Source organism: Petaurus breviceps, unplaced genomic scaffold (genome assembly GCF_028583685.1).
Source record: "Petaurus breviceps papuanus isolate PSGF00001 unplaced genomic scaffold, PetGlider_PUasm1.0 685, whole genome shotgun sequence".
In the NCBI taxonomy this organism is placed as follows: domain Eukaryota; kingdom Metazoa; phylum Chordata; class Mammalia; order Diprotodontia; family Petauridae; genus Petaurus; species Petaurus breviceps.
The window spans coordinates 3768229-3792219 of record NW_027186455.1 but is presented as its reverse complement, the minus strand read 5'-3'; the positions used below and the strand labels follow the sequence as shown (position 1 = coordinate 3792219).

The following is a 23991-nucleotide window of genomic DNA, read 5'->3' as shown; positions in this document are numbered from 1 at the left end:
ACTAGGATTTACTTTGGATGTTAAGAACAGGAGAGACAAATCATTTAACTGTTATGACTTAGATGAAATCTTGCCCAGAGACAAAGGAATGACCTAGATTACAGACCATCCCTGTCATATTCTCTGTGCTACCACGGCATAAAGCTCCAAATTAAGGATCCTTATAACCAAAGGAATGTGCCAGGGCACAGAAAATCAATCCTGTGTATACCCTGGTAGCTCAGCTTGGCTCAGCACCATCACCTTTCAGAGGGGCTGTTCTTGGTCGGCCTTTAGGGGCCTGCTTCCCTCTTCCTTTTCCCAGTAATAGTTCAGCGTTTCGCTCTCCATTGGGGCCCAGCTTTCCCATTAGGTGCTCTGGGATTCCCTTCAACCCAGCCTTGGCTTGCAGCTGCTCCTCAGAGTCACTCAGGTCTGACAGGTCACTATTGGTGCTGGAATCTGAGTCCTGTTTAGATGTCATGCTCCGCTCATCCAGTGAGAACCTTTTTACAGCTTCAAAAGGAGCTTTGTTCTCCTGTAAAAACTCTGTCGAGGAGAGAAAGCCAGTTGGGTGCCTGCCAAAGACATTAGTAAAGGTTTTCAGAAGGGGATTGTCCTGTTGCCCAGGCCCAACTGATGGCTTTTCCTCCGTTGGGCTAGAGGAGAGGGTGGGCATCTCAATAGGTTGTGAAAGACTGCTGGTGGGTGAATTAGAGCGGCCATTTCCCATGGCAGAGAGGCTTGGGACACTAGGAGGCACAGCTGAGCCGGGTGCACTGGAGGCTAGCTTGGAAGAATCAGTTGTGATGAAGAGAGACTTCTTTGCTAAGGATGCTGAATCTGCAGAGGCATGAGACTCTGGCCAGCCAGAAGCTGCCTTGAGTGCTCCAGTGGTAGCAGAAGTGGAGCCACCTGCTGTCTGAGATGTAAAACTGCTGAAAGGACTGAGATCAGCTTTCTCTGCAAATGCCAGGAAAGGATTGGATGGCTCTTCACGGGACAATTTAGGGGGCTGCAAAAATAGATTTTCATGATTCTCTGGGGCTCGGGTATTCAAGAGGCTCCTTGGGAAGGCTGGAGTGAGGGTAGGCATGGACTCTGCAGGCATCTTCCGGTCCAGGGCACTGCCAGTCTTCGTATCTGCTGCCAGAGTGGGTTTGCCTTTACAAAGCCCAGAGCTCAGGCTCTCTAAGCTCTGTTTGAATGAGTCCCGACCAGAGGACTCATCTGACAGACTCTCTGAAATAGCTGTGAAGTAGTTACTTGAGGGCAAAGTCTGTGACATGCACTGAAAAAACAAGTTCTTTGAGAGATCAGAATCTTTCTGGGTTTCTGCAGCAGAGCTGGAGGCAAAAGAAAACCCCAAAGGCTTGCTCTCTGTAGCCAAGACCCCATTGGACTGGGCTCTAACACTTCCAAAAGCCAAAGACTGGGATGAACTTGAGAGAGATGCTCCAAATCCAGAAGAAGCCAAGAGGGAGTTTCTGGAATTCTGAAACAGGAGGGAACCATTATTTAGTGACTTTTTAAAGAGTTGTTTATTATAACTCACCCAAATCTTACAGTTTCTTTCTCAGGCCTGGGTGATAGTACCATTCATATCAGCGAATCCCATAACTCAAATACTCTATTACTCTCCACACCACAACTCCACAGAGGTGCAGCCACAGTATCTTGGTCACATGAGACACCAATTAAACATATATGCATGTTAGCCAATTGCCAAAGATTAGACAAGATGGGAATAATCAATGCTAGAGGAGATATAGAAAAACAGGCATACTAATGCTTTGTTGGTACAGCTATGAAGTGGTCCAACAATTCTGGAAAGCAATTTGGAAATATTCAAAGAAAGTGACTAAAATATAACATTTTGTCCAGAGGTTCCACTACTAGGCATACACTTGAAGAAGTTCAATGACAGAAAGAAGCCATATACACCAAAATATTTATAGCAACACTTCTTACCACAAAAAACTGGAAACAAAGTAGAGGCCCAACAACCAGGCAATGGTTACACAAGCTGCGGTACATAAATACAATGGAATGCGGCTGTGCTTTAAAAAATGTATCATGTATCATGTGTGTACCCATTTATACACATCTTTTCTCCCCCATCAAAATGTAAGCTCCTTGAGGGTAGAGACTGTTTCTGCTTCTATTTTATGTCCACAGTGCTTGGCACAGTACTTGGTTATTTACTGACAATGATGAATACAGAGAAGCCTAGGAGGACTGAGATGAACTAATACAAAGCAAAGTAAGCAGGAATAGGAAAACAATATACACACCAGATGGAAAGAACAAGACAATCTAAAATCAAAGGCATGAAATTACAATGACTTAAGCTGGTCCCTAAAGATGAAGTATAAGAAATGTGAGAGGGTATCTTCTCTCTGCCTCACCCCTCTCAGCTTCTCTGCAGAGGGTTAGGGTCTATGGGTATAGAACACTACATATAACATCAGATTTCTGATGTGCTGATCAGTTTTTCCAAGCTACTTTTCCCCGTTTTTTATTTTAGAGTCATGGCTCTTTGGGGAGGGAGATATGGCAACTGGGAAATATAGACAACAAAATAAAATTTTATTTAAAAAAAGCATATGAATGGTTTATTTAATGCAGTTAAACCAGAAGAACAATTCATTCTGTAGCCTTCTTTCCACAGCTGATCCAGCTGGCCACCACATAGTGAAATACGTAAAGCTTAAGACTGAACTAATAAGACTTTTGTGATTCCCTGTACAGCATTCAAAAGTGAGTAATTCTGCTACAGAGTACCTTTGGAAAGAAGCTTCTTCCTTACTACTCCCATATGATTATCAGATATTAGTCTGAAGCATATCTAGTAGTCCATGCAATATTAACCCAATGCAATTATTTTAAGAGGAGAAAGTTTACTGCAAACTGCTAAACTGTCCTGTTGGGAGGTGAGCTTAGTTCTTTATATTAAAAAAAAACGCTATGCTATGGAAAAGTATTATATTTTATTAACTGGAAACTCTCAGAGATAGTCTTTTTAGAATTCAGTAAATGCCCTTTAATTCTAAGCCCACCCCTATGGTACATATTTGGACCTTAAGTCCAGAAACACTCTAAATTACATTAGAAACTGCTTGAGCTGTTTCTTATTTATTTTGGGGAAAAAATTGTTTATAGATGTATGACTAACATACATTTAATTAAAAAAAAAGCCTGACCACTGGTATAGTTGGTATATATGAAAAAAACAACCCTGTGGTATGAAAGATTTTAATCACGATATGTAAGAGATAAGAAAATACAAATCACAATATGTATTTGAAACTCTGTCTTACAGGTGAAAATAGCTAAAAACAAACAAAAGGACAAATTAGGAAATCAGATGACAGAGAAAGGATTCTTTTTTAAAATACTGGAAAACAGAGTCTCAGAGCTGAAAGGACTCTAAAAGTCCATTTATTCTAACTCATACCTGAAGAGAAATCTCCTCTGTATCATTCCTGACAAGGAAAGGAATAAACATTTGTATAGTGCCAGGCACTGAGCTAAGTGCTTTTTACAAATACTATCTCTTCTGACCAATTTGACAGTTGATCATATGATATGATTTAAAATTGGAAGGGGCCACAGAGGTCCTCTATTCCAACCCCCTCATTTTACAGATGAGGAAACTGAGGCCTAGAGATATTAAGTGACTTGCCCTTGATCACAAAGGATCCAGTACTCTACTCAAGTTCTTCTGATCCCAAATCCAAGACTTTCCATTCCATGCCACCCCTCTCTTTTCTTTTAAGACTTAATTATCATTTGTTGATTGATTAATTAGTGATTAATATTAGTGTTATTCTTTTGAGGTCAATCAGAGTTTCTCCTGTTTAATGTCTCAGAACAGGGAACAATCCAGGACAAGGCCAACAGGATTTTTTTGAGGACCATTTATGGTATAAATCAGAGGACTCGTCAGATATCTGTTTATAGTTTGTGGGTAATGTGCACATTCTATGGGGATCATGCTGGCTATTTTAAAGTTAAAATAGAATAATCACTCCCCAATGGTGTCATTTAATTTTTTTCCTTTTCTCTCTTCCTGTTTGCCTGTAATCACTGACTTGAATCCCCTATACTAACAGTGTGACAGAGTAGAAGTTAACTCTATCTTGTAAACTGAAAACTCCTTGTTAGTTTACTGGTTAGGTCTGGTCATGCTCTTTGATACCTACATTAATTACTAAAAGAAAAAAGTATGAGAAGTATAGGTTTCAAACATTAAAGTTGTGCCTTTTAATCAAAGTGGAAAAAAAGGGAATATAATTTATAAAGTTCTCTACTTTCCTTCAAGTAATTCAATTCCAAATCTGCTCACAGGATAAGTGCTGAAAAATTACATTTGGATTTGGTATTTAGGGCATGAAGTTTCCCAGTGGCCAGATGTCCCCATTTTGGAATCTAGCATTATAAAGTAGGCATCATTTCCTGTATTTTAAATTATACTCCCAGAGGAGACCCAGGTTGAAATATCAGCAAAATGACAGAAACAGGCCCAGAAATTTTAACAGCCTGACTAGAAAATGTTTTCTAACATATATTTTTACCTATTCAGCTTCTAAATATTTTTGTAGATATGCAACATTTTGTGTTTCTTTTCCCTTAATATGTAAAGCTTGGCCCATTTTTCCTTCAAGGCCTATTTAGAGCCCTATCATCTTAGGTAGAGTCTATTTTAAATGAGTCAAAACAACAAAATGACTGGAACAAGATGGAAGTGACAACATAAAATCCTCACTTGGGCTTCCCTAGAGAACCTTAGCTGGCTCACAACTGAGAACTGAGAGGTATTACTACACTTGTATATGTCTTCTCTTCAGAAAGAACAATGCTCTGTGTAAAATCTTCATTTGAAGTCCCCTTCTCCTCTTCTACTAGACACATTCAATCTTATTTTTCCTTTGATACCAAGAGATTACCATGGAAGAAGCAAGCCTTCATCCTGATGAATAGTCAGGTGAAATGTACTTATTATTTTTAAAAGTTTCTCTTTTTTATCACAAACTTGACAAATATCAGCCTATTATGTTTTCAAATGTATCTTATAATCTTTATATCCTTAAGGATGCAAGATCCTTGAAAGTATGGGTCACAACTCTACCTTTCAGGTACAGTAATTAGCACACAGTGGACACCTTCAATTTTTACATTTTTTCTTTTAAGTTGTGAGCTAGTAGTCAGTTTAAAAAAAATGACAATAGCATATATTATAGTAGTAAACCTAAAAATGCACCAATATTCTAAGAGTATTTGAGAAATCTGCTTATTTTAATCTAGATGAAACTGAATTTACATTTTAGCAACATAGATTGAGAATATGTTTAGTGACTTTATCATAACTAATCCTCTTAAATTTTTCCAAAGAAATCACCTGAAATGCAAAAAAAACTTAAGAGAAAGAATTTTTGCTGAACCCAAACATGGAAAAATCTCAGCCTTTAGGAAAACTTTATTAGAATATTATGAACTGGAAACAGAGGATGGTAATGGTAGCCTACACAAAGCTTTAATTATAGTGTTCACTACTACAAACACATTCATTAACCTTGCCTTTTACAGGCCTAGTGAAGGATGTAACCACTACATGAACCAAATGGATAACTGAATTTAAAAAAGATTCTCCACCGGAAAAATCTTAGCATCTCATTAAACTGGATTGCATAATCAGTTTTTGATTAGCTCAATTGTTGAGGCACCTATCAAGAACTGATAGTTATTAAAATAGATGCATTTGTCAAAAGTGGGAAATGACATCTCATAAAGCATTAAAGACCCTGTCTACAGAATGTAATTTAACAGTATCTTAGAAATGATATTTTCCTATGGCAATTGAGAAGGCTTCTAATGTGTGAACCACAGATAATATCCAAAAAAGGAATAGTGTTTGTAAAACACTTGCCTCATGCTTTTAGTCACTCACCTCTCCCTGAGTCTGAGACCAGCTGACTTTCTGTTTCTCCTGCAGGGACATTGCTGAAAGGCCAGTGTCGGAGATCCTCACGGTGGTTGGTGTTGAGCTGGTGGTTGTGACCATGGCTGCTGAAACTGCCAGACTCTGAGCACCTGGATCCAGTGATTTTCCAGCCTCCTTGTTTCCTGCTCCACCCACCTCTGTGACCAAAGGTGACTGACCCGGGGCTGAAGAATATGGAGTGAAAGGTACAGGCATGTCCCCACCTAGAGGCTCATCCTGAACCACCAGAGTTCTGCCGTTCTCTTTGGTGTATGTGGCAAATCGAATGTTTCGATTGATCTGAGGAACAAATGGAGGCAGTTGCTTGGCCCTTTGATCCAGCCCTGGCTCTCCACTGGCACTCCCTTTCCAGGGTCCTCGACTTGCCTCACTCCCATCGCTCCCATTACTGTCTACTTCACTCCTCTCTCCTTTTAATTTCTTTGTTGCAGGGTCACATCCAGAGTCCGAAGCACTTTTCCTCCTTCGTCCATCTTTCCCTTCTATGCTCTCTCTTTTCTTCTTTCCTTTGGAGGGCTTTACCACTTTTAATGTGCCTCCCTATAAATGCAAAATTCAGAAAACTTTTATTAAAAAAGGAACTATTATCTTGTTAACATCATAAACCATTCTGCTTTTATGCTTACAGAAAGAAATAATCAAAGCAATAAACAAAGAAGCAAAGGTGTTTTAATTTTAGCTGTAACTCATATTTCTTTTTAGTCACCTATTTTAACCTATTCTGATCTTCTATTCTACTTCTAGCATATCCTTCCCCTTTATAAAGGCCCCTGTCACCTCAGAGGGACTTCAACTATCCTCTGTATAACAGACATTGACTAACACTGGCTTATTGTTGCCATTCCAAAAGAATATCTGTATGGCCCAGGCCATGTGGGAGACTCCCAAGGTTTCAAAAGATACAGGTTGTCACATACTAGAATGTGCCAGCATAAATTAATAGCACCCAATCTTCCCCAGGATAAGGGATTTATGGGCCCTTTAAAGAAAAAAAAATTTCATTGTGTATCTGCCTCTGACATATAAACAAACATCTCAGTTAGAGAAACACTACCATTTGCTCTAGCAACAAGTCACCAATATGTATAAGCACGAAACAACAAAATAAGAAAACCCACGTATCACATAACTCTATCATTCATCCCCTACCAAAAAAAAAAAAAGTACTATTTGGTAGAGATGTAGCTTGTATACCTAGGAAGTTTGCAAAATTTCAGGTTTCTGTATTTATTATTATTTAGACTAGTTGCCTAAATATGAGCTAGGGAGCTTTACTAACTATCTCCCAATTTTCTATTTTACAAGAGAACAGGCATGAAGGAAAGAAAGAAGTGTAAATGATCATAGTTTTCACAGGCAGATCTATCATTATACTTCAGTAGCAACAACGTAAGTTAGGTGTCACTGGTGAGGCTGGATGTAGGAGGGTCACTGCAGCAGAGGGCTGGAAGGGCCCAGCAATAGCTCTGAACAATGTCTTCTTTAACGGGTGCTTAGAGGTCCAGCTGGCTTTCTGTGATTCACGTCAGCCACTAGCTAGTCCTGGACAGTCTTTGTTGACTGTCTACAACTTGTGATTTTCCTGGCCTGGGAATCCCATTCTGAACCAGTCATTCTTCTCAGGCCTGTCCGTGTGCCGCCAGGTGAAGTATTGCAACATGCTAGAGCCATAAGCATTTCCTTAATTGTGAATGTTGGCCATATTAGTTAACAATGACAATAATTAACCCCATGTCTTTTCTGAGTCTTAAGGCAGCTCATTTTACTTCCATTTATTTAGATACTGGTGTTGGATCTATGTCCTTATTTTTATTCCTATGTTATTTAACTGATAAAACACGGTAATCTGTTTTCCTTCACTGTTTTGATCCTTACTGCCAGTTCCATACATTCTGCACTTTATCATCTCTATTATTCTCATTATACCAGTGCACTGAAAGACATTATTATCAGAGGTTTCATACTAAAAGATAACAATACTCCAGTTGTGAATGCTCCTTGTTCTTTTGACCCAGCCCTGATAGTAGTTGATCAAGACAAAGACGATGCCTCGAGAACCTCGTGAAGAACTGTCTTTCACAGCAGAAAGAACTGAAGCAACCTCAATAAAGAGCTCCAGAAATGATACTGAGAGGCTACTGACAAGCGGCTTTAACTTGAAGGAGTTTCACATTCAGTTTAGTTGATACAGGCCCTGATACACAAATCGTATTACTGGCAACAATTCTGAGTAACTCAGTGAGTTCTGCACACTGTAGGAGGCACTAACAAAATGCTATCCTAAGATTTCACACACCCTTTGGAGCCCATCAATGAAGCAATAAATAAGATGTAATTTCTCTTTATGATTCTATGTTACACTGCCTACTAAAGTTTAATACAATAATTCAGGCCAGCAAATCTCTCAAACATATGACTCTAGATATAATATCTTAGAAGGCAAGAATTTGGCCTTTTGGTTTTGAATTTCAGAATAACTGGTGGACTGTGATTGGAAATGCTCACTATGGAATATATAAAATAACAGCACTCCCTCTTATTCCCCTTTACTTTAAGAGACCCAGAAAGTGGAATTACTATTAAAGGTGCCACAGGAAAAGAGAATGTGCAGTGTGTGTATGGGGGGAGGTACACATAATTAATACCCAACATTTCCTTTAGTATGCAGAGTAAGTATGTATTAAATTATAAAGCCAAGACCTTACTTGCCTTACTCCCAGAGACTTAGTGTACTACTGTACCTCATTCTGAGAAGTAGAGTTGTCCATCAACATCACATGTATCAGTCTGGGATCCACTGATTTGATCTCACCACTCTGATAATTTTCAGAGTTGATGAGAGGTTGAAGCAGGATAGCAAAGAACATAAGAATGAAATAAAAATATTTAAACTTAACATGACACATACCAATTAATTCTATATCCTTGTTTCTTTCTTAGAAATGGCATTTCCTACTTTTATACTATCAAACTCTTCCTTCATTTTATGTATTATTGAGACCAGAAGAGTGGAAATGCTTCTGAAATCAATCACAAACAACCCCTGCTACTTGCATTAAATGTATCTGCAAAAATAAAGGTATGAAACCAATTCAGAGATGTTACTATCTATGCATTTATTTTCTAAGAAATATTTTCATCCACTTCTTGATCATAAACCATTTTATAACTGAGTCTCAACTAAGTTTCTTAGTCCATCTATTTTGCCAGAAACTATTTTCTGAGTTCTATGTGCAGAATACATTTCAAGAACCTCAGAAATCTATATTTGCTTACTACTCTCCACCCTTCCCTTTTTTTTAAGGTAACAAGCATTTTATTTTCTCTCCTTTCTATTCCCATTTCAAAAGAAAAACAAACTCTTGTGAGAAAAAAAATTTTTTAAATGCAGTCTCTTACTACTCTTAAACGACAGCTGTGAATTTGAGACATGATAGTATCTTACATAAGAAAATGCAAACTAAAGGCCCCAAGGTTCTTACCTCTGATAATGACACCTCCATAAGACGAGTGATGGAGTCTTGACGGCTTACAACACCACAAACCCAACCTTCTTCACCTTCTGGCTGGTACACTTTGACCCTCTGGCCTTGGACACTATAGGGACCTAGAGGTGAAATCAATTACCATCAATGATAATAGATCCACCATATTCAGTCATCTAAGACAGGGAAGTATCAAAAGTAAAAGACAATTTCAAAAGAAAAAGTTGATGGTTTTGTCCAGTTTCTTTACATTTACATTTATATTCCCCAAATCTCCCATAATTCCATCGTTGACTTAGGAAGACTTCAGACCCTTCTAAACCCTTGGGTTTACTTTCCCTGGTAATGGGACAAGGAAAATTATTTAAAAAAATAAGTTACCCTGATATTTGGTGAGATGCCTGATGTATACACAAGGTTTAAAAAAAAAAAGGAAAGTTAATAAAGTGAATAAACCATTGTGCTTAGGAATGATATATCACCTTCTCTTTCAAAAACAGTGGGTGGAGAGCTCAATGTAGGCAAAAGACCTACAGCTTCTACACTAATATTGTTTAATCAGATTTTAACATCTTTCTTCCTGGGAGAGTGTAGCACTTTCACGTGCTATTCCATCAACACATAATAGTGGCTTTCCTTATGCAGCTGTTCCTCTTATTGGGCAATGTCCCTCCCATGCTACAATTGTCTCTGATATACAAAGACTATCCTGCTGAACCCAGCTGTCTAGTTCACGTCCATCCTTCCCCCCGCACTCTCCTCTTTGCACATTTGAGCATTAACTAAGTCAAAAAACATATTCATCCTCTAGTCCCTTTATACTCAGTCACATGTCACATAGCCTGTCCCCTTAACTCTTTTCTTTCCCCTGTTTCTCCCCCTCCCTTCATCCTACCAGCAGGTCAATTTTCCTGCTTGAACCTGCTTATTAGACTTCCTCTGGGGACAGAGTCACAAACCTATTTGGGTATTCTATGCCACTGAATCTAAATGTTTACAAGGCTCAGTGGGGAAAAGAAAGTGGCAGAAGAGGAAAAATAAGCAAAGCAACAGTCAGCCCCAGCCTGGATCTTTTTAATCTCTTGTGAGATAACATGTGTAAGAGAAATTTTACATAACTCCACAGTCACTCCGCAGTGACTACTAAACTGTACTACTCTAGTTATTTTAATCAGGAGAAGAACACGGTGTACAATTTCACCGTCCTCAACACTGGCCATAGGCTTGGTCTGAGTAGCTCAGCCACAGGAAACTATCTGTTCTTACCTCGACTAAATATCTCCTGGAGCTTTTGGTCACTGATCAAAGCATTAACTGTATCTCTCAATGCAGCATGTTCTAGAAGAATCTGGTTCTGGCTCTCTGTTCCCATCTGCCAAAAATAAATGAAAAAGACACCAAATGTTAGAGATAAAAGCAATAGCATCTAGTTAGTGAGAATAGAAAAGAATTGAGCCTCCTGAGCAGCCATGTTTCTAGATTTAGACTCAGTGCTAGCGTTGAGAGGGCCCTCACATTCTTAACTTTCTTTGTGTCCTGGAGCCCTTTGGCAGTCTGGTAAAGCCCACAGTCCCCTTCTCAAGAGAATATTTTTTAAAACACATAGGATTAGGACTACAGAAGAAACAAATTATATTGAAATAAAGATGTAATTTTTTTCCCCATCCAAGTTCATGGACCTTCTAAAATCTGTCCATAGTGGGGAAGTGGGCCTCAGCTTAAGAACCCTGATCTAGTCCAACATCCTCATTTTGCAGCCCAGGGAAGTTAAGTGATTTGTCCAGCTGGCAGTAAGCAACACTGGTGGGATTTAAATCCAGGTCCTTTTCACATTAGATCCAGTTCCACCATAACTCTTAAAGTTTTAGAGTAGGGGTGGCTAGGTGGCGTAGTGAATAGAGTACCAGCCCTGGAGTCAGGAGGACCTGGAGTTCAAATCCAACTTCAGACACTTAAAACTTACTAGCTGTGTGACCTTGGAGAAGTCACTTAACCCCAACTGCCCCTCCAAAAAAGCAAAAAAAAAAGTTTTAGAGTAAGTAGAGAATCTCTATAGAGAAGACCCCATCTCTAACTTTCAGAAAGCTGTATCTAAAAAAGCTAAAATAAATACTTAATAATAATTAGCCAGAATATAATCCCAATCATTTACTTTTTAGGCCTTTTCTCTAGTCAAACTCCTATCTGAACCTTCTCCTCACTTCTGGGTAGTCCTGCCATTTTGCAGCAGGCCTGAGTCCCCTGAAACTCTAGTAAGAGGGAGGTATGGCATGAACCACAGTTATCCCAAGGCACAGCAGCCACTCTAGGGCCTTACCACTGAAGTCATCAGAGTAGTTGTGGCTCAAAGTCACAGAATCACAAATTACAGAATTTCAACAGCTGGAAAGGTCATCTTGTCCAATGTGTACCTGACTATTGAACTCTCTTCTGCATCATCGAAAATAAAAAATCATCTAGCTTCCAAATGAAGACTTCCAGGGAGGGGGAAGCCACTATTTTCTCAGGTATCCCATTTCACTTCTGGACAAGAGTTGTCCTCTGTTAATATCAAGTCTAAATCCGCAACATCCAGAGGGAGTTTTGCCCTCTGGGACCATGTGGAGCAAGTCCAACATCTTTTTCCTTATGACAGCCCTTCAAATACTTGATAGCTAGTGTGTCTGCCCATTAGGTCTTCTCTTTTCCAAGTTAAAAAAAAAAGTCTAGCTCACTGAAATGATTTGTATATTGTATGGATTCTCTTCCTCACATTGTCTTTTTAGCTTGAAAATACCCTGACTAAAATGTGATCTCCAAAACGGAACACAATATTCTGACCCGGGCAGAGTAGAGCAGGCCTATGACTTACCTTGTACTACTCTCCCAATGTAGCCAAAGATTCCATTAATTTTTTTTGGTTGTATCAACTTTGCAGTATATTTAATTCCAGAATCTTTTTCATAAGAACTGTTACATAGCTACATCTCCTTCATTTTATACTTTTTCAATTGATTCTTCAAACTTATTTATCACCTATATTTCATCTTCTAACATTTGGTCCATCATCCTAGCCTGTTAATATCTTTTTGATTACGGTTACTTTTTCCATAAGCTGATCAGCTTAGCTTGGAGAAATTACATATCTGATAAGGATCTCAGACATACCTTTATCTAAGTCATTGATAAATATGTTGATAAGCACACAAATACTCCACCAAAGATTTCTCTCCAAGTTGATCCAGCTGACCCTCATTACTCTGAAGATCTACTCATTTAACCTATTCAGAATGTACCTAACTATACCAACCTAGTCAACCAACCATTATAAAGTGCCAATTATAAACTAAGAACTTTGGGGATGTAAAGACAAATAGGAGTCTACATTTGATCATAAAGGCAACGAACCACTAGAATTGTTTACAAGGATATGAGACCGTATTAAACACCTTGCTGAAATCTACTGTCTACCACATTACTACACTAATGATCCTGACTTAAAGAGGAAATGAGATTAGTGACATTACCTGTTCTTAACAAAACAATACTGACTTTTATTAATCATGGTCCCTGATTCCAAATGCTCACAAACTATACTTTTTATAAAAAAAACAATGTCTTAGAACTTTGCCAGGAATTGAAAACAAGGACTCCGCCTTTTTCCTTTTTGAATATTAGAACATTTACCTGCCTCTAATGCCAATAAGACATGTTAATTTCTGACTTTACTAATAAGGAATATATGCCAATAGTCCTCTTTCCTAAGATGTAGCTGTTACTCTTCAAGATATGTCAGCAGTTTCCTTTTTCTTTTTCCTCTGCTCTCAGTTTAAAACCCTCTTCATAAGGTTTGAAAGTTTCCAGACAAATATACTTGGTCCTGGTTGAGCATCCTGCATGCCTAACCAACAGCCCATTATTCCTCTATTTTAAGCCATGGTTCAAAATACAAATTACATTTTATGATACTTAGCTATTCATTTCCCAAATCTGTCTTTTTCTTCTGAAGTCCCTGTCTTCAATCGGTAGCAGTGATGAAACATTAATTGTGTCTCCTAAGGTTTTGAATTTCCTGAGACTTCATAATCCCTAGCAATATTTTTCTTTTTTTTTGCCTTTTGGAGGGCAATTGGGGTTAAGTTACTTGCCCAAGGTTACACGGCTAGTATTTTTGTGTGGGTGTTAAGTGTCTGAGGCTAGAACCGAACTCGGGTCCTCCTGACTCCGGGGGTGGCTAGGTGGCGCAGTGAGTAAAGTGCTGGCCCCGCCAATATTTTTCTAGATTCCTTCTGGTGATACCAGAGGACTTAAGAACAAGAAGAGGCATTCTAGATCATACAGTCCAACCCTCTCATTTCTCATCAGAAGTGGACCCCCACAAGGTCACAGAGGCACTATGTAGGAGAGGGGTTCTGAAGACAGGTGGATAGCTCCATCTTCTCCAACTCCAGTTCTCTTCCATTCCATTATGTTGCTTTCATTTGTCGCCACACAATTCACCAGTAGTGGGCAGGGTTCTCCAGTTCTGACAAGTCTCTTTGAAGCTCTCTGTCAGGTCTCCAATACATGCTCCAAAGAAGGCAGCAGAGATCTCAACTGTCCATGTAGGGTTCACAACGGCTGCCTCAATACCCCTAAGCACGGGACACACAATCACTTTATTTGTCTCATTTTTCTCTGATCGTTCCCAAATCTTCTCTGTCCTGTTGGCATCTGTAGATCTCCATCATTTCATGGAAAACAAGAAGTTTGTAGTATCACACAGGATACAAATCAACATTCATTTATTAAGTATCAACTATGTACCTGCCAGGTGCTCGCAGACCTGTGATCTGAGTGATTTGCGTATTTCTTCTAATGACAGAAATCACAATCTGTATGTGTCTGACTATCCTGTACAATTCTTCTCCATAGCTTTCCATGTGTTAGCCACAGGGAATCTTGGAGGCCCTCCCTGCTTTTTCCTGAGATCTCCAGGGGACCAGTAGAGCAATCTGGCTGTCTACCTGTCATCCTTTTTCTTCAACATGAAACCAGGCTTTCTTCCTACCATAAAATTCCCTGATGACACCTTTTACTCTTGTTCTTTGGAAGTTCCTCATTGGTTATGTCACAGCCTTTGAACACCCACCATGTACCTCTCTATTGCCCATACTCTTTATCTTTAATACTGGTATTAAAAGGAAAGACCTTTGCTGTTGTGGAAGCTTAGGGTCATTAAAAAGTTTTGCAATTTTCAGAAGGTAATCCAGACCACTTTCCTCCTCTTGTTCAACTCTGGACTCAACTTGTCAATGCAAATACATGTTGTTATCTGGGTAACAGACATCCTAAATCTATTTGGTTTTTCCTGTGTGGTCAGGTCAAAGTCTTGTAAGTGATTACTGATATTTTCTAGGACAATCCGAAATGTTTTGGGGCTTGATGCAATAAGTACAATGTTATCTGCAAACAAGATCATCTGGATGACTTTACTATCTACAAGAAATCCTTCAGTTTGGACTCTGTGGAATCTTCTCCACCACACACATTTCCCTCTTTCATGCCTTCTCTGATGTTTATGGTAAGAGGGTCACTGAGCAGTATATCATTTCTGCTGTTATTTCTCTCAAAGTAATCTTGAATGATTTTTGACATATGGACTGGAGACACATTGTTGAAAAAGAGCCTATTTTTAGGCTACTCACTCAAATGCTTTTTAATAATCAAAGTGAGATTTCATATTCTATATCTTTCAGTCAATTATGTGATAGTAAAGATGTGGTCCATTACTGAATATTGCTTGTCAAAGTCTGCCTCTTCTTCACTAACACCCTCTTCAATAATGTCCACAACGTATATGGCTCTTGTGGAGATTCTGCACAGATAAGGAAGAAGGCACATAGGCTGGTAGTACCAACGTTCTAAGTTGGTCAACTTTGTTTTAGTATTAATAAGGTGTGAGATTTTTCCCATACCTTTAACATCTTCTTCTCCTTCAGACACAAGTCCACTGCTCCACCAATACCCTCACAATTATGTCACCTCCGGCACAGATATTTTCTATATGTACTTAGTCCAATCAGGTTGCTTTGCCTGACTGTTTTCCAAGTGCCCTATTAGCATATATGGCACTATACTGTTAGGGCTCAGAAGTGGTCGTGTTTGTTATGATTTTTACAAATCTTTCCCACTTGTTTTGTCATCCTCTCATTCTTATCCTTAGATGCCTCTGGCATGATTTTGCTTAGCTGGCTGTCTTGCCAAGCCTTCTTTAGGCTACTTTTGTCCTCCACTGCATTCCTTTGCACATTATTAGATGATATGCTCATAATTATCCATCAGCCTTCCCCATAAAATTTTACAAATGAGTTTATATTCTAACCTGGTATTACCTTTGGCAGCCATCTCTATCTATCTAGAAAGAAAGCCAGATGTGACTAAGGTGCTTTCTGGGCTTTTCTGTGGCAATTAACTTGTGTTTGTTAAGCTTCTGTACAAAACTATTACAATATATAATTGGTGTAATATATGCTGTTCGTTTCCAATTTTAATGATCAATTATTTGTTTGAAGAGATTAGGATTAAGTTATTTCTACTGCAGTTTCTCCTCTCAATCTTGTTTCTCTCTTTCTTTTAAACTCTTATTTTAGTGATGGTCTGAGTCAAAAGTCTCTAGAATTAATTCAGGGATAACTCCCACATCAGTAACATGTGTTTTCTTGTTTATTAAAATATAATCTGTTTCCTTTTCTTTTGGTACTCAACATGTTTAGAATTTATCATTTTTTTCTTCCAATAAAAATGTTCATGTGAAGTTTTTGTGTGATATTCAAATCTTTGGCCTCTTTCATTCCTTCTTCTTGAACCATCATGCTTTCCCACATATTTCCTACTTTTTCACTCTGATATTCAAAGCATAAGAGTGTAGACTGATTTAATTTGATGCGTCTTACTCTTACCAAGTTCTTCACAGCATTTAGCCATTTCTTCACCCTCAGCAACTGATGTTAGTGGACGAGTTCCAATTTTTTCTACGGAGATCTTTACACAAATATTTATCGTCAGTATTGTAATATATGATGACCAAAATATCCCATGGAAAAAACTGCTTCCTATTACCTTTAGGTGCATAATAAAACCAGTTACTATCTTTGCTTCTTCAAAGAAGAGAACAAGAGGCCCTGGGATCCAGCCTTCCATTCTGCCGCTCTTGTCTTTCTTCTGGTTTTGTTTGTGTTGAGAATGTCAAGATTGATATGATCTAGTACCTCAATCACAGGACCACATGATAGTTATTAGACAAGTATCTCACACTTAGAATAGCAGGAGTAAAATGAAAGTTCTGTTTTGATCTAAAAATGGTGTTATGCGACAATGACTACAGAAGTGCAAGGGTCATTTTGTATTTTTCTTCGTTTCATGGGCTGTCATGGTAAAAAAAAATCTATCACTCACTCACTGGCTAGTCTGCTGGTGATGTGCCTCTTATACTTAGCTAGTTTAGTTCTCAAAGCTGTTTCAAAGGCCAGACTTGAAGCCTTTTCGGCATGTGAGAACTTGCTAGCCCTTACTCCTGTTGGTAAAAATTTTGAGAATTCAGAGTCACTTTGGTAAGGCATCTGAGTAGGTCTTTGGAGGTGTTGGGGACACAAAGACAAAAATTAAATTGTCCCTGCCCTCACAGAGCTTTTATTATTAAGGGGTAAATAACATGTATGTAGATAAATAGATATAAAGTAATTTGGAGAAGAAAGCATTAAAACTGGGGGATGATAAATTTATAATTGGAAGGAACTTTAGAGGTCATCTAGTCCAGCGCTTCTTAAAGTGTGGGTCAGAAGTGCTGAAGGATCTCGAGTGGAAAAAATTTAAGAAGCTCTAATCTAGTCTCATTCTCCTAATTTTACAGATAAAGAAACTGAGACTCAAAAGGGTTAAATGACTTCTCTTGCATCTCCAACTGCCTTTCAGACACCTCTAACTGGATGTCCAGTGGATATCTTAAACTCACTATGTCCAAAACAACTGTCCCCCACTTCTTACTTTCCCTCTTACTATCGAGGACAATATCATCCTCCCAGTTCCTCAGGCTCATAATCTAGCAGTTATTCTCAGCTCCCCACTATTTCTCACCCCCTCCTAATCTGCTGCCAAGGTCTGTCAATTATCTACCTTTGTAACATCTCTTAGATATGCTCCCTCCTCTCTTCTGACACTGCTACTACCCTAGTGCAGGCCCTCTCCACCATATGCCTTGATCATTGCAACAACTTGGTGGGTCTGCCTGCCTCAAGTCTCTCCCTACAGTCCATCCTACATTCAGCCACTAAAGTGATTTTCCTAAAATTCAGATCTGATAATGTCATCCCTCTACTCAATCAACTCTAGTGGCTACCTATTGCCTCCAGAATCAAATATAAAATCTTATTTAGTGTGCAAGAGCCCGCAAAACTTAGTCTCCCTCCTATTTTCCCAGTCTTCTTACATATTACTCCCTTTCACATACTCTTCAATCCACTGACACTGGCTTCCTGGCTGTTCCACAAATAAGACTCTCCTTGGCTCTGGGCATTTTCTCTGGCTGTCCCCCATGCCTGGGATGTTCTCCCTCCTCTTATCTGCCTACTGTCTTCCTCTAAGTTCTGATTAAACCCTATCTTCTATAGGATGCCTTTCCCAACTCCTCTTAATTTAGTGCCTTCCTTAATTATTTCCTATTTATCTTGTATACAGTTTGTTTGTATATATGTGTTTCCTTGTCTCCAACATTCAATCATGAGCTCCTTGAGGGCAGGGACTATCTTTTGCCTTTTTTTTAATGTCTCAGTGCTTAGCACAGTGCCTAGCACACAGTAGGTACTTAAAAAGTCAGAAAGGTGATAATTAGCAGAGCAGATCTTCTAACTCCAAATCCATTTTTTTTTCCTTCTGAGATGATCAAGCTCCCTGCCTGCTTGCCCTGCCAAGACCTACACCATAACATGTTTTATTTTAAATGTTCAGTGGTATGTCTTCCCATCCTTTTTTCAGAGCACATTCCTGTTATTATCCCAGCCTCCTGAGATGGGGGCCATCTCCAGTCGTACTGATCTACACCTTGCCACTAGACCCAGATGGCTCTGGAGGAGAAAGTGAAGCTGGTGATTTTGTATAGCCCTCCCTCACTTAAATTCAATTCATTTGCAAGTCATAAGCTTCCTGATGTCACGGTCCTCTTGGAGAATGAAGGGCAAATGACAGTAGCCTCCTGATAATGAAATGCCTCTGCTTCTTTATAATTTTTTCTTCTTTGGTGTACTTCATTCATTGTTTTCAGAAATACACTGGTCTCCCTAATAAGCTGGAGAGTAGGGAAGCATTCCTCCCAACCTGTCACTTTCTCTTTTATCAGGAGAAGCAGTCTGTCTTCATATCTACCTATCAAACACATGAACACAGTGTACTCTCTGCATGCCACAGCAAAAATTTCCCTTGTCCCTGAACTTGCTGAAAGCAAGGGCCTTCCTCTGCCCTTCTTATTGGTCAGTTTCTTGGGGAAATACTATAGCAAAGTGCCAGGTTTCCAGGTCTATCACATATTGTTGCACTGGGAGTTCAACTGACAGGGGCTCCTATGTGAGACTTCACTTAGTTATGGCAGACTTAGGGGGCACACTGCTACTTTGCTCAGCAGCTTTTGATAGGCAATTTGCCAATTCTTGCCTAAGCCCAAAATGCAAATAGACTCTTTCAATTGCTGTTTAGATTCTCAAGCATAATTAAGTTAATTATCAGTCACTTAGTACCTCCTATTCTTTCCACCATCTTTTTTTTCCTTACCATCTTTTCCAGACAGATTTCTAATACAATCTCTTGCTGATCAAATTCTCTAGCCTTCTGTTCATTTTTGGAAGTTTTAAGCTTTCAGAACAAGAGAATAAACAAAAGGGAAAGGTATGATCATCAAAGCTTACTTTACAGAGGAGCACAGCAGCTGGTCACGGTACTCTATGGTACAGAAGAATTGTTCAAGGAAGTACAAAGTGTAAAGCTGAAGGCAACTAGAAAAATTCCCATACGGTTTTTTTGCTTTTTTGGAGGGCAATTGGGGTTAGGTGACTTGCCCAAGATCACACAGCTAGTTTTTGTGTTAAGTGTCTGAGGCCAGATTTGAACTCAAGTCCTCCTGACTCCGGGGCCGGTACTCTATTCACTGAGCCACCTAGCTGCGTCCCCTCCCCCCATACATTCTTTTAATGAAGTTCTACCAAGGCAAGGATTGTATTTTTTTCTTCAGTCTTCTCCATAATACCTTCTCAATGCTCATAACAGATACTTAGCAAATGCTTGTGGAACTGTTTACTGATTGACTGAATACATATATATTAGTCATGGAAATGATAACAGGAATAGTTACTAGTCTCTAGAGCAGAATTCAAGTACCTGGAATAGGCGTAATCCAGTAGCATCTGACAAGAATCTGAGATCTCGATCCAGAAGAAATTCCACTGGAACCACAGACCCCAAACCCAATTTATCCACTAATGGAGTGAAGGTCTGTGAAGTGGAGAAGAAGTAGATTAAATATTTGGAAGCATCTCATGGCCAAATTCTTACCTGGACAGACCCCAAAGCTTCCATTTGTTCATAAATTTCTTTGTCACCATTTTATAGTAAAAAAAGATGACTGACAATTTAAAGCACAAAGTCCTGCAAAATGATTCCTAACTCAGCACCAAATCCCTCAAATAACCTTCCCTTTCTTTGTCCTTTTTTTTTATCAGCATCATAAGCAAGGCAATCCTGTGCAAAAAAGTTAATTTAAGGTCAAAATGCAAAAATTCTGAAATTTGCTCTGATCTCTACAGGACTTAACCTTCATGCCAGGTCTTGTTAGGACTGAGCCTAGGTAAAGACCCAAGGAAAACAGATTCAAATTTAAGCTCTCTGGATAGTGTTCCTCTAATCTGAGGGGTTCCAAAAAATTAATCATTCTTTAATTTGACAAACATTAATTATCTAAAATGTACGAGCTCCTTAAAAATGTATGTGCATATGTGCACAATAATTTTTCAAATATAAACTGACCATAAATATTCAAAGCTCTAACAAAAGAGGTAGCTAAACAAATTATGGTACATGAATGTAATGGAATATTACTGGGTAATAAGAAAAGTTGAATAGTAACGCAATGCAAAGAAAACAGAACTGAGAAAATCTACACCAACATACATAATATCCACAACAACTATGGAAATAAAGATGACTATTATCACAAAAACAAAATTCATAAAACACACAGAAAAGAAATGCAGAAGAGGTCTTAAAAATCAACAGGTCAATTTCATAATATCACTACCAAAACAAACAAAAAGAAAAACTATTCTAGCAAGTGAAAATATATCTTACATTGACAATGGGTCACTAAAAGTTTTAAGGTCCAGTTTTTTTTTTTATGAATTTAAATTTAAACCATAAAACAATTTAATTCTCTTTTAGTTGTTGCCACTATTCACCTAAGGTTTTCAACAACAGAGTAAGTAAGAAAAAAGTACTTACCTTTAGAATTAAATTCTGTTTATTATATCCTACCTTAGAGATAGGGAAAAGGACTAGACCGGTAATTTAGCTGATAAGGGCAACTCCCAGGAGAGGAAACCGCTACCAAGGTAGTCTGCACCTTCTCAGTTTCCCAAACTTGCCTGGAGTAGAGAATTGTCTGAGGCACTAAGGAGTTAAATCAGGCCCTGTCCAGGGTCACGAAGCCTAGTAGTGCCAGAGGCAGCATTTGAACCCACATCTTACTAGCTCTGAGGCTAGCTCTCTAACTGATACCTTAAAAGGGCACATTTTTGATCATTTAAAAAGTCTTCGAGGATCATATACCCATTTCAAAAATTTTCTATGAGGGTATATCGAAGATGACAAAATTCCCCAGAGATAAAAAGTAACTAAATATTTTAAGACATAAAAGCTTTCAGCACATCTTAGAAAACATTTCCTATTTGCATTTGTCTTGTCCTGCAGAAAATTATTTCACAGCAAGGTCCATGTTTCTAGATTATGTAGATTAATTCTCAAAAAGTATAGTTGTTAATAAAAATCCCACACATATAGTATAGATTTGGTTATCCCATAAGATACCTACTACAAATATAACTTTCAAATCAAACTCAAAAGGCAAAAGGTTAAATTTGTTGCTGCCCACCATACTCACCAGGGCTGGCCACTGTGCAATTGAGACCCTGGTTCCCTGGAGGAGAAATGGATCCTTTCGAGGAGCCCAGACTAATGAACCTTCTAGCAGCAGCACAATAACTTCTTCGGCATGGACTTTCACCCAGGAGTGTTGCTTCCAGTTGCAGCCATCGAATTCCACAAATATCTGCCAAAGAATCCAAGAAAGGATTTAGAAGCTCTATTTTGGAATTTCTTCATTTTATAACGTACTCATACAAACTCCTTTGTGCTCTGCAAATGGTTAAAAAAAACTAAGTTCTTTTAAAATTACTTTAGAACTAATTTTCCTTCAACCCTCACTGGACTTCGATAAGATGAATCAGGTGGGGCTGATAGGGGGATAAGGGAGCTTGGGGGAATCTACTCTGCTCTCACCCTTGAGTCAGGGCCCCGGCCCCCCCCACCCCCCATTACACACAGTTTAATTGAGACAGAAGGCTGGTTTTCAGGTCCATATCACTTAAGAAACAGAAGCATAGACACTGACAACCACAGAGACAATAATTCTCAGCAGGGTCTACACAAGAATCTCTTCCTTCTCAAAGCCAAAGAACAATTTTAATGTATTATATGATCTCAGGGGAGTCATAACATATAAAAATGAAGCTATGGTTCTAGCTTCTAAAACCCTTTTTGGATTCTGTGGCAAGATTACAGGGTGTATCGACACTCTCTGTGTACCTATGCTGAAAATGGTTTGCAAGAGGGACAAATGTGAATTAATAATAACTGCTGTTGCTATTCATGATTATAATCTGTTGGTCAAGGGATGCTTTAGTCACAATAAGGCTTTCCCTTCTTCCCTAAAGAGACTTTTCATTTTCTTAAAATGTAGTTAGTTAACTGGAAATTACTACACGAAAACAGTTCATACTAAAGCTACTTCTAACAAAAAGTTCCCATACCATCTGCTTTTTGGTTTTGGTTCCCAATCACACAAGTCATAAAGTATCCAAGATGTATCTATACAGATGTGGAATTAGTGTAAAAAACAATCTATTTAGTAGCTAAACACATAGCAAATTCTCAATAAAATATTTGTTGATAGATGTCACTAAAAAGCTGTCTAAATCATAAGGCGATATATGCAAAGTTCTAGTTCCCCAATATACTATAAAGTATGTTGCATACTATAGGTCCAGATTCCTCCTTCCAATTCATGTCATTATTCTGAGACCAAAAAATCAATCCAAATTAGGGAATGGGAAGAGTAAAAGTTGTATTCATTCAATAAATATTTACTAAGTCCCTGAAAGGGAACAAAAGGAAAACGAAAGATGGTCATTGTTCTCAAGGTACTTGCCCACTGCTACTCCCATAGCTAAGACTCTCCCTCTATTATTCAGTCATAGGATATCTAGAAGCAAACTATTGCTAACTCACTCCATCCTTCTTGACCCTATTCCACTATGTCCAGCTCCAACCCTGCCCTTTCCTATATCCTCTGGAGTTCCCATTCCATAGTGAACAAGCTTTCCTTCACTCTGCAGAGTTCGTACTTTCTCTTACTTTCCTTCCATCTACCTGTTTTTCCCCTTGATGACAGTGCATCCCCAGGCCATCCTCTCCAGCACTGGCTGCACCTTTACTTAAACCCTCCTATATAAATAATAGTACTGGACAAGGAGTTCAAAGACTTTGCTTCCTGATGTCACTCGGAGACTCCCTTTTTGCCACCTTATAATTCACTAACCTATTTTCCTCTGAAGCTTGGCCAATTAAATTTTCTGCCCAGTTAATTCTCTTTCCTTTCTCAAGGAGTTGGGTACCTGCCTGGCTCACTGTCTTCCTCTCCTCTCCAGCTTGAGCTGAAGAAACTTCAACTTCCATGTTGATGTTCCCTCCAACTTCCTAACCTCTCACTTTTTCAATCTCTTTAAAAGCCATTACTCACTCCTTTGGGACACCTTACTCACACACAGGGATCATAGCCAGGATCTCACCATTATCTACAACTGCTCTACTTCCTTGACCAAAAATTCTGACATTCTTCTATATGACCAAATCCTCTTCTCACATTCCATCTATCCCTATGCTTTAACTTTCCTAAGCCTATTCTTCCTTCTCACAACCTCCCATCCCCTCCACCTTTTAGAATTTTTTCTATCTGGCATGGCAGTCCTTTTGGGATCCTTATCTCATTCTCCATTTACTCCAGAACTTTTTTTCTCTTAAATCTCTCAAGACTTACAGACACTTTCTGTAGTCCCCATACCATAACCTCATGCCCCTTCTTCCACCTCACCTTTCCCAATCCAAATTTCCCTACTAGATGTAACTCAGGGCATAAAATATCGTGTGTGTGTGTGTGTGTGTGTGTGTGTGTGTGTGTGTGTGTGTGTG

At 38.8% G+C, this 23991-nt stretch overlaps 1 protein-coding gene across 1 annotated transcript in view; it reads right to left on the bottom strand.

The window, feature by feature from the left end:
• Positions 1–23991, bottom strand: part of KDM3B (lysine demethylase 3B) — a 55161-nt gene that overhangs the window by 17915 nt on the left and 13255 nt on the right. The window contains exons 2-8 of the mRNA XM_069104305.1: positions 21626–21793; positions 19852–19965; positions 10735–10840; positions 9466–9590; positions 8725–8799; positions 5930–6523; positions 244–1474 (exon numbers count right to left, since the gene is read on the bottom strand). Of these exons, the coding sequence (XP_068960406.1) occupies positions 244–1474; positions 5930–6523; positions 8725–8799; positions 9466–9590; positions 10735–10840; positions 19852–19965; positions 21626–21793 (2413 nt within the window). The remainder of the gene's footprint in view (positions 1–243; positions 1475–5929; positions 6524–8724; positions 8800–9465; positions 9591–10734; positions 10841–19851; positions 19966–21625; positions 21794–23991) is intronic.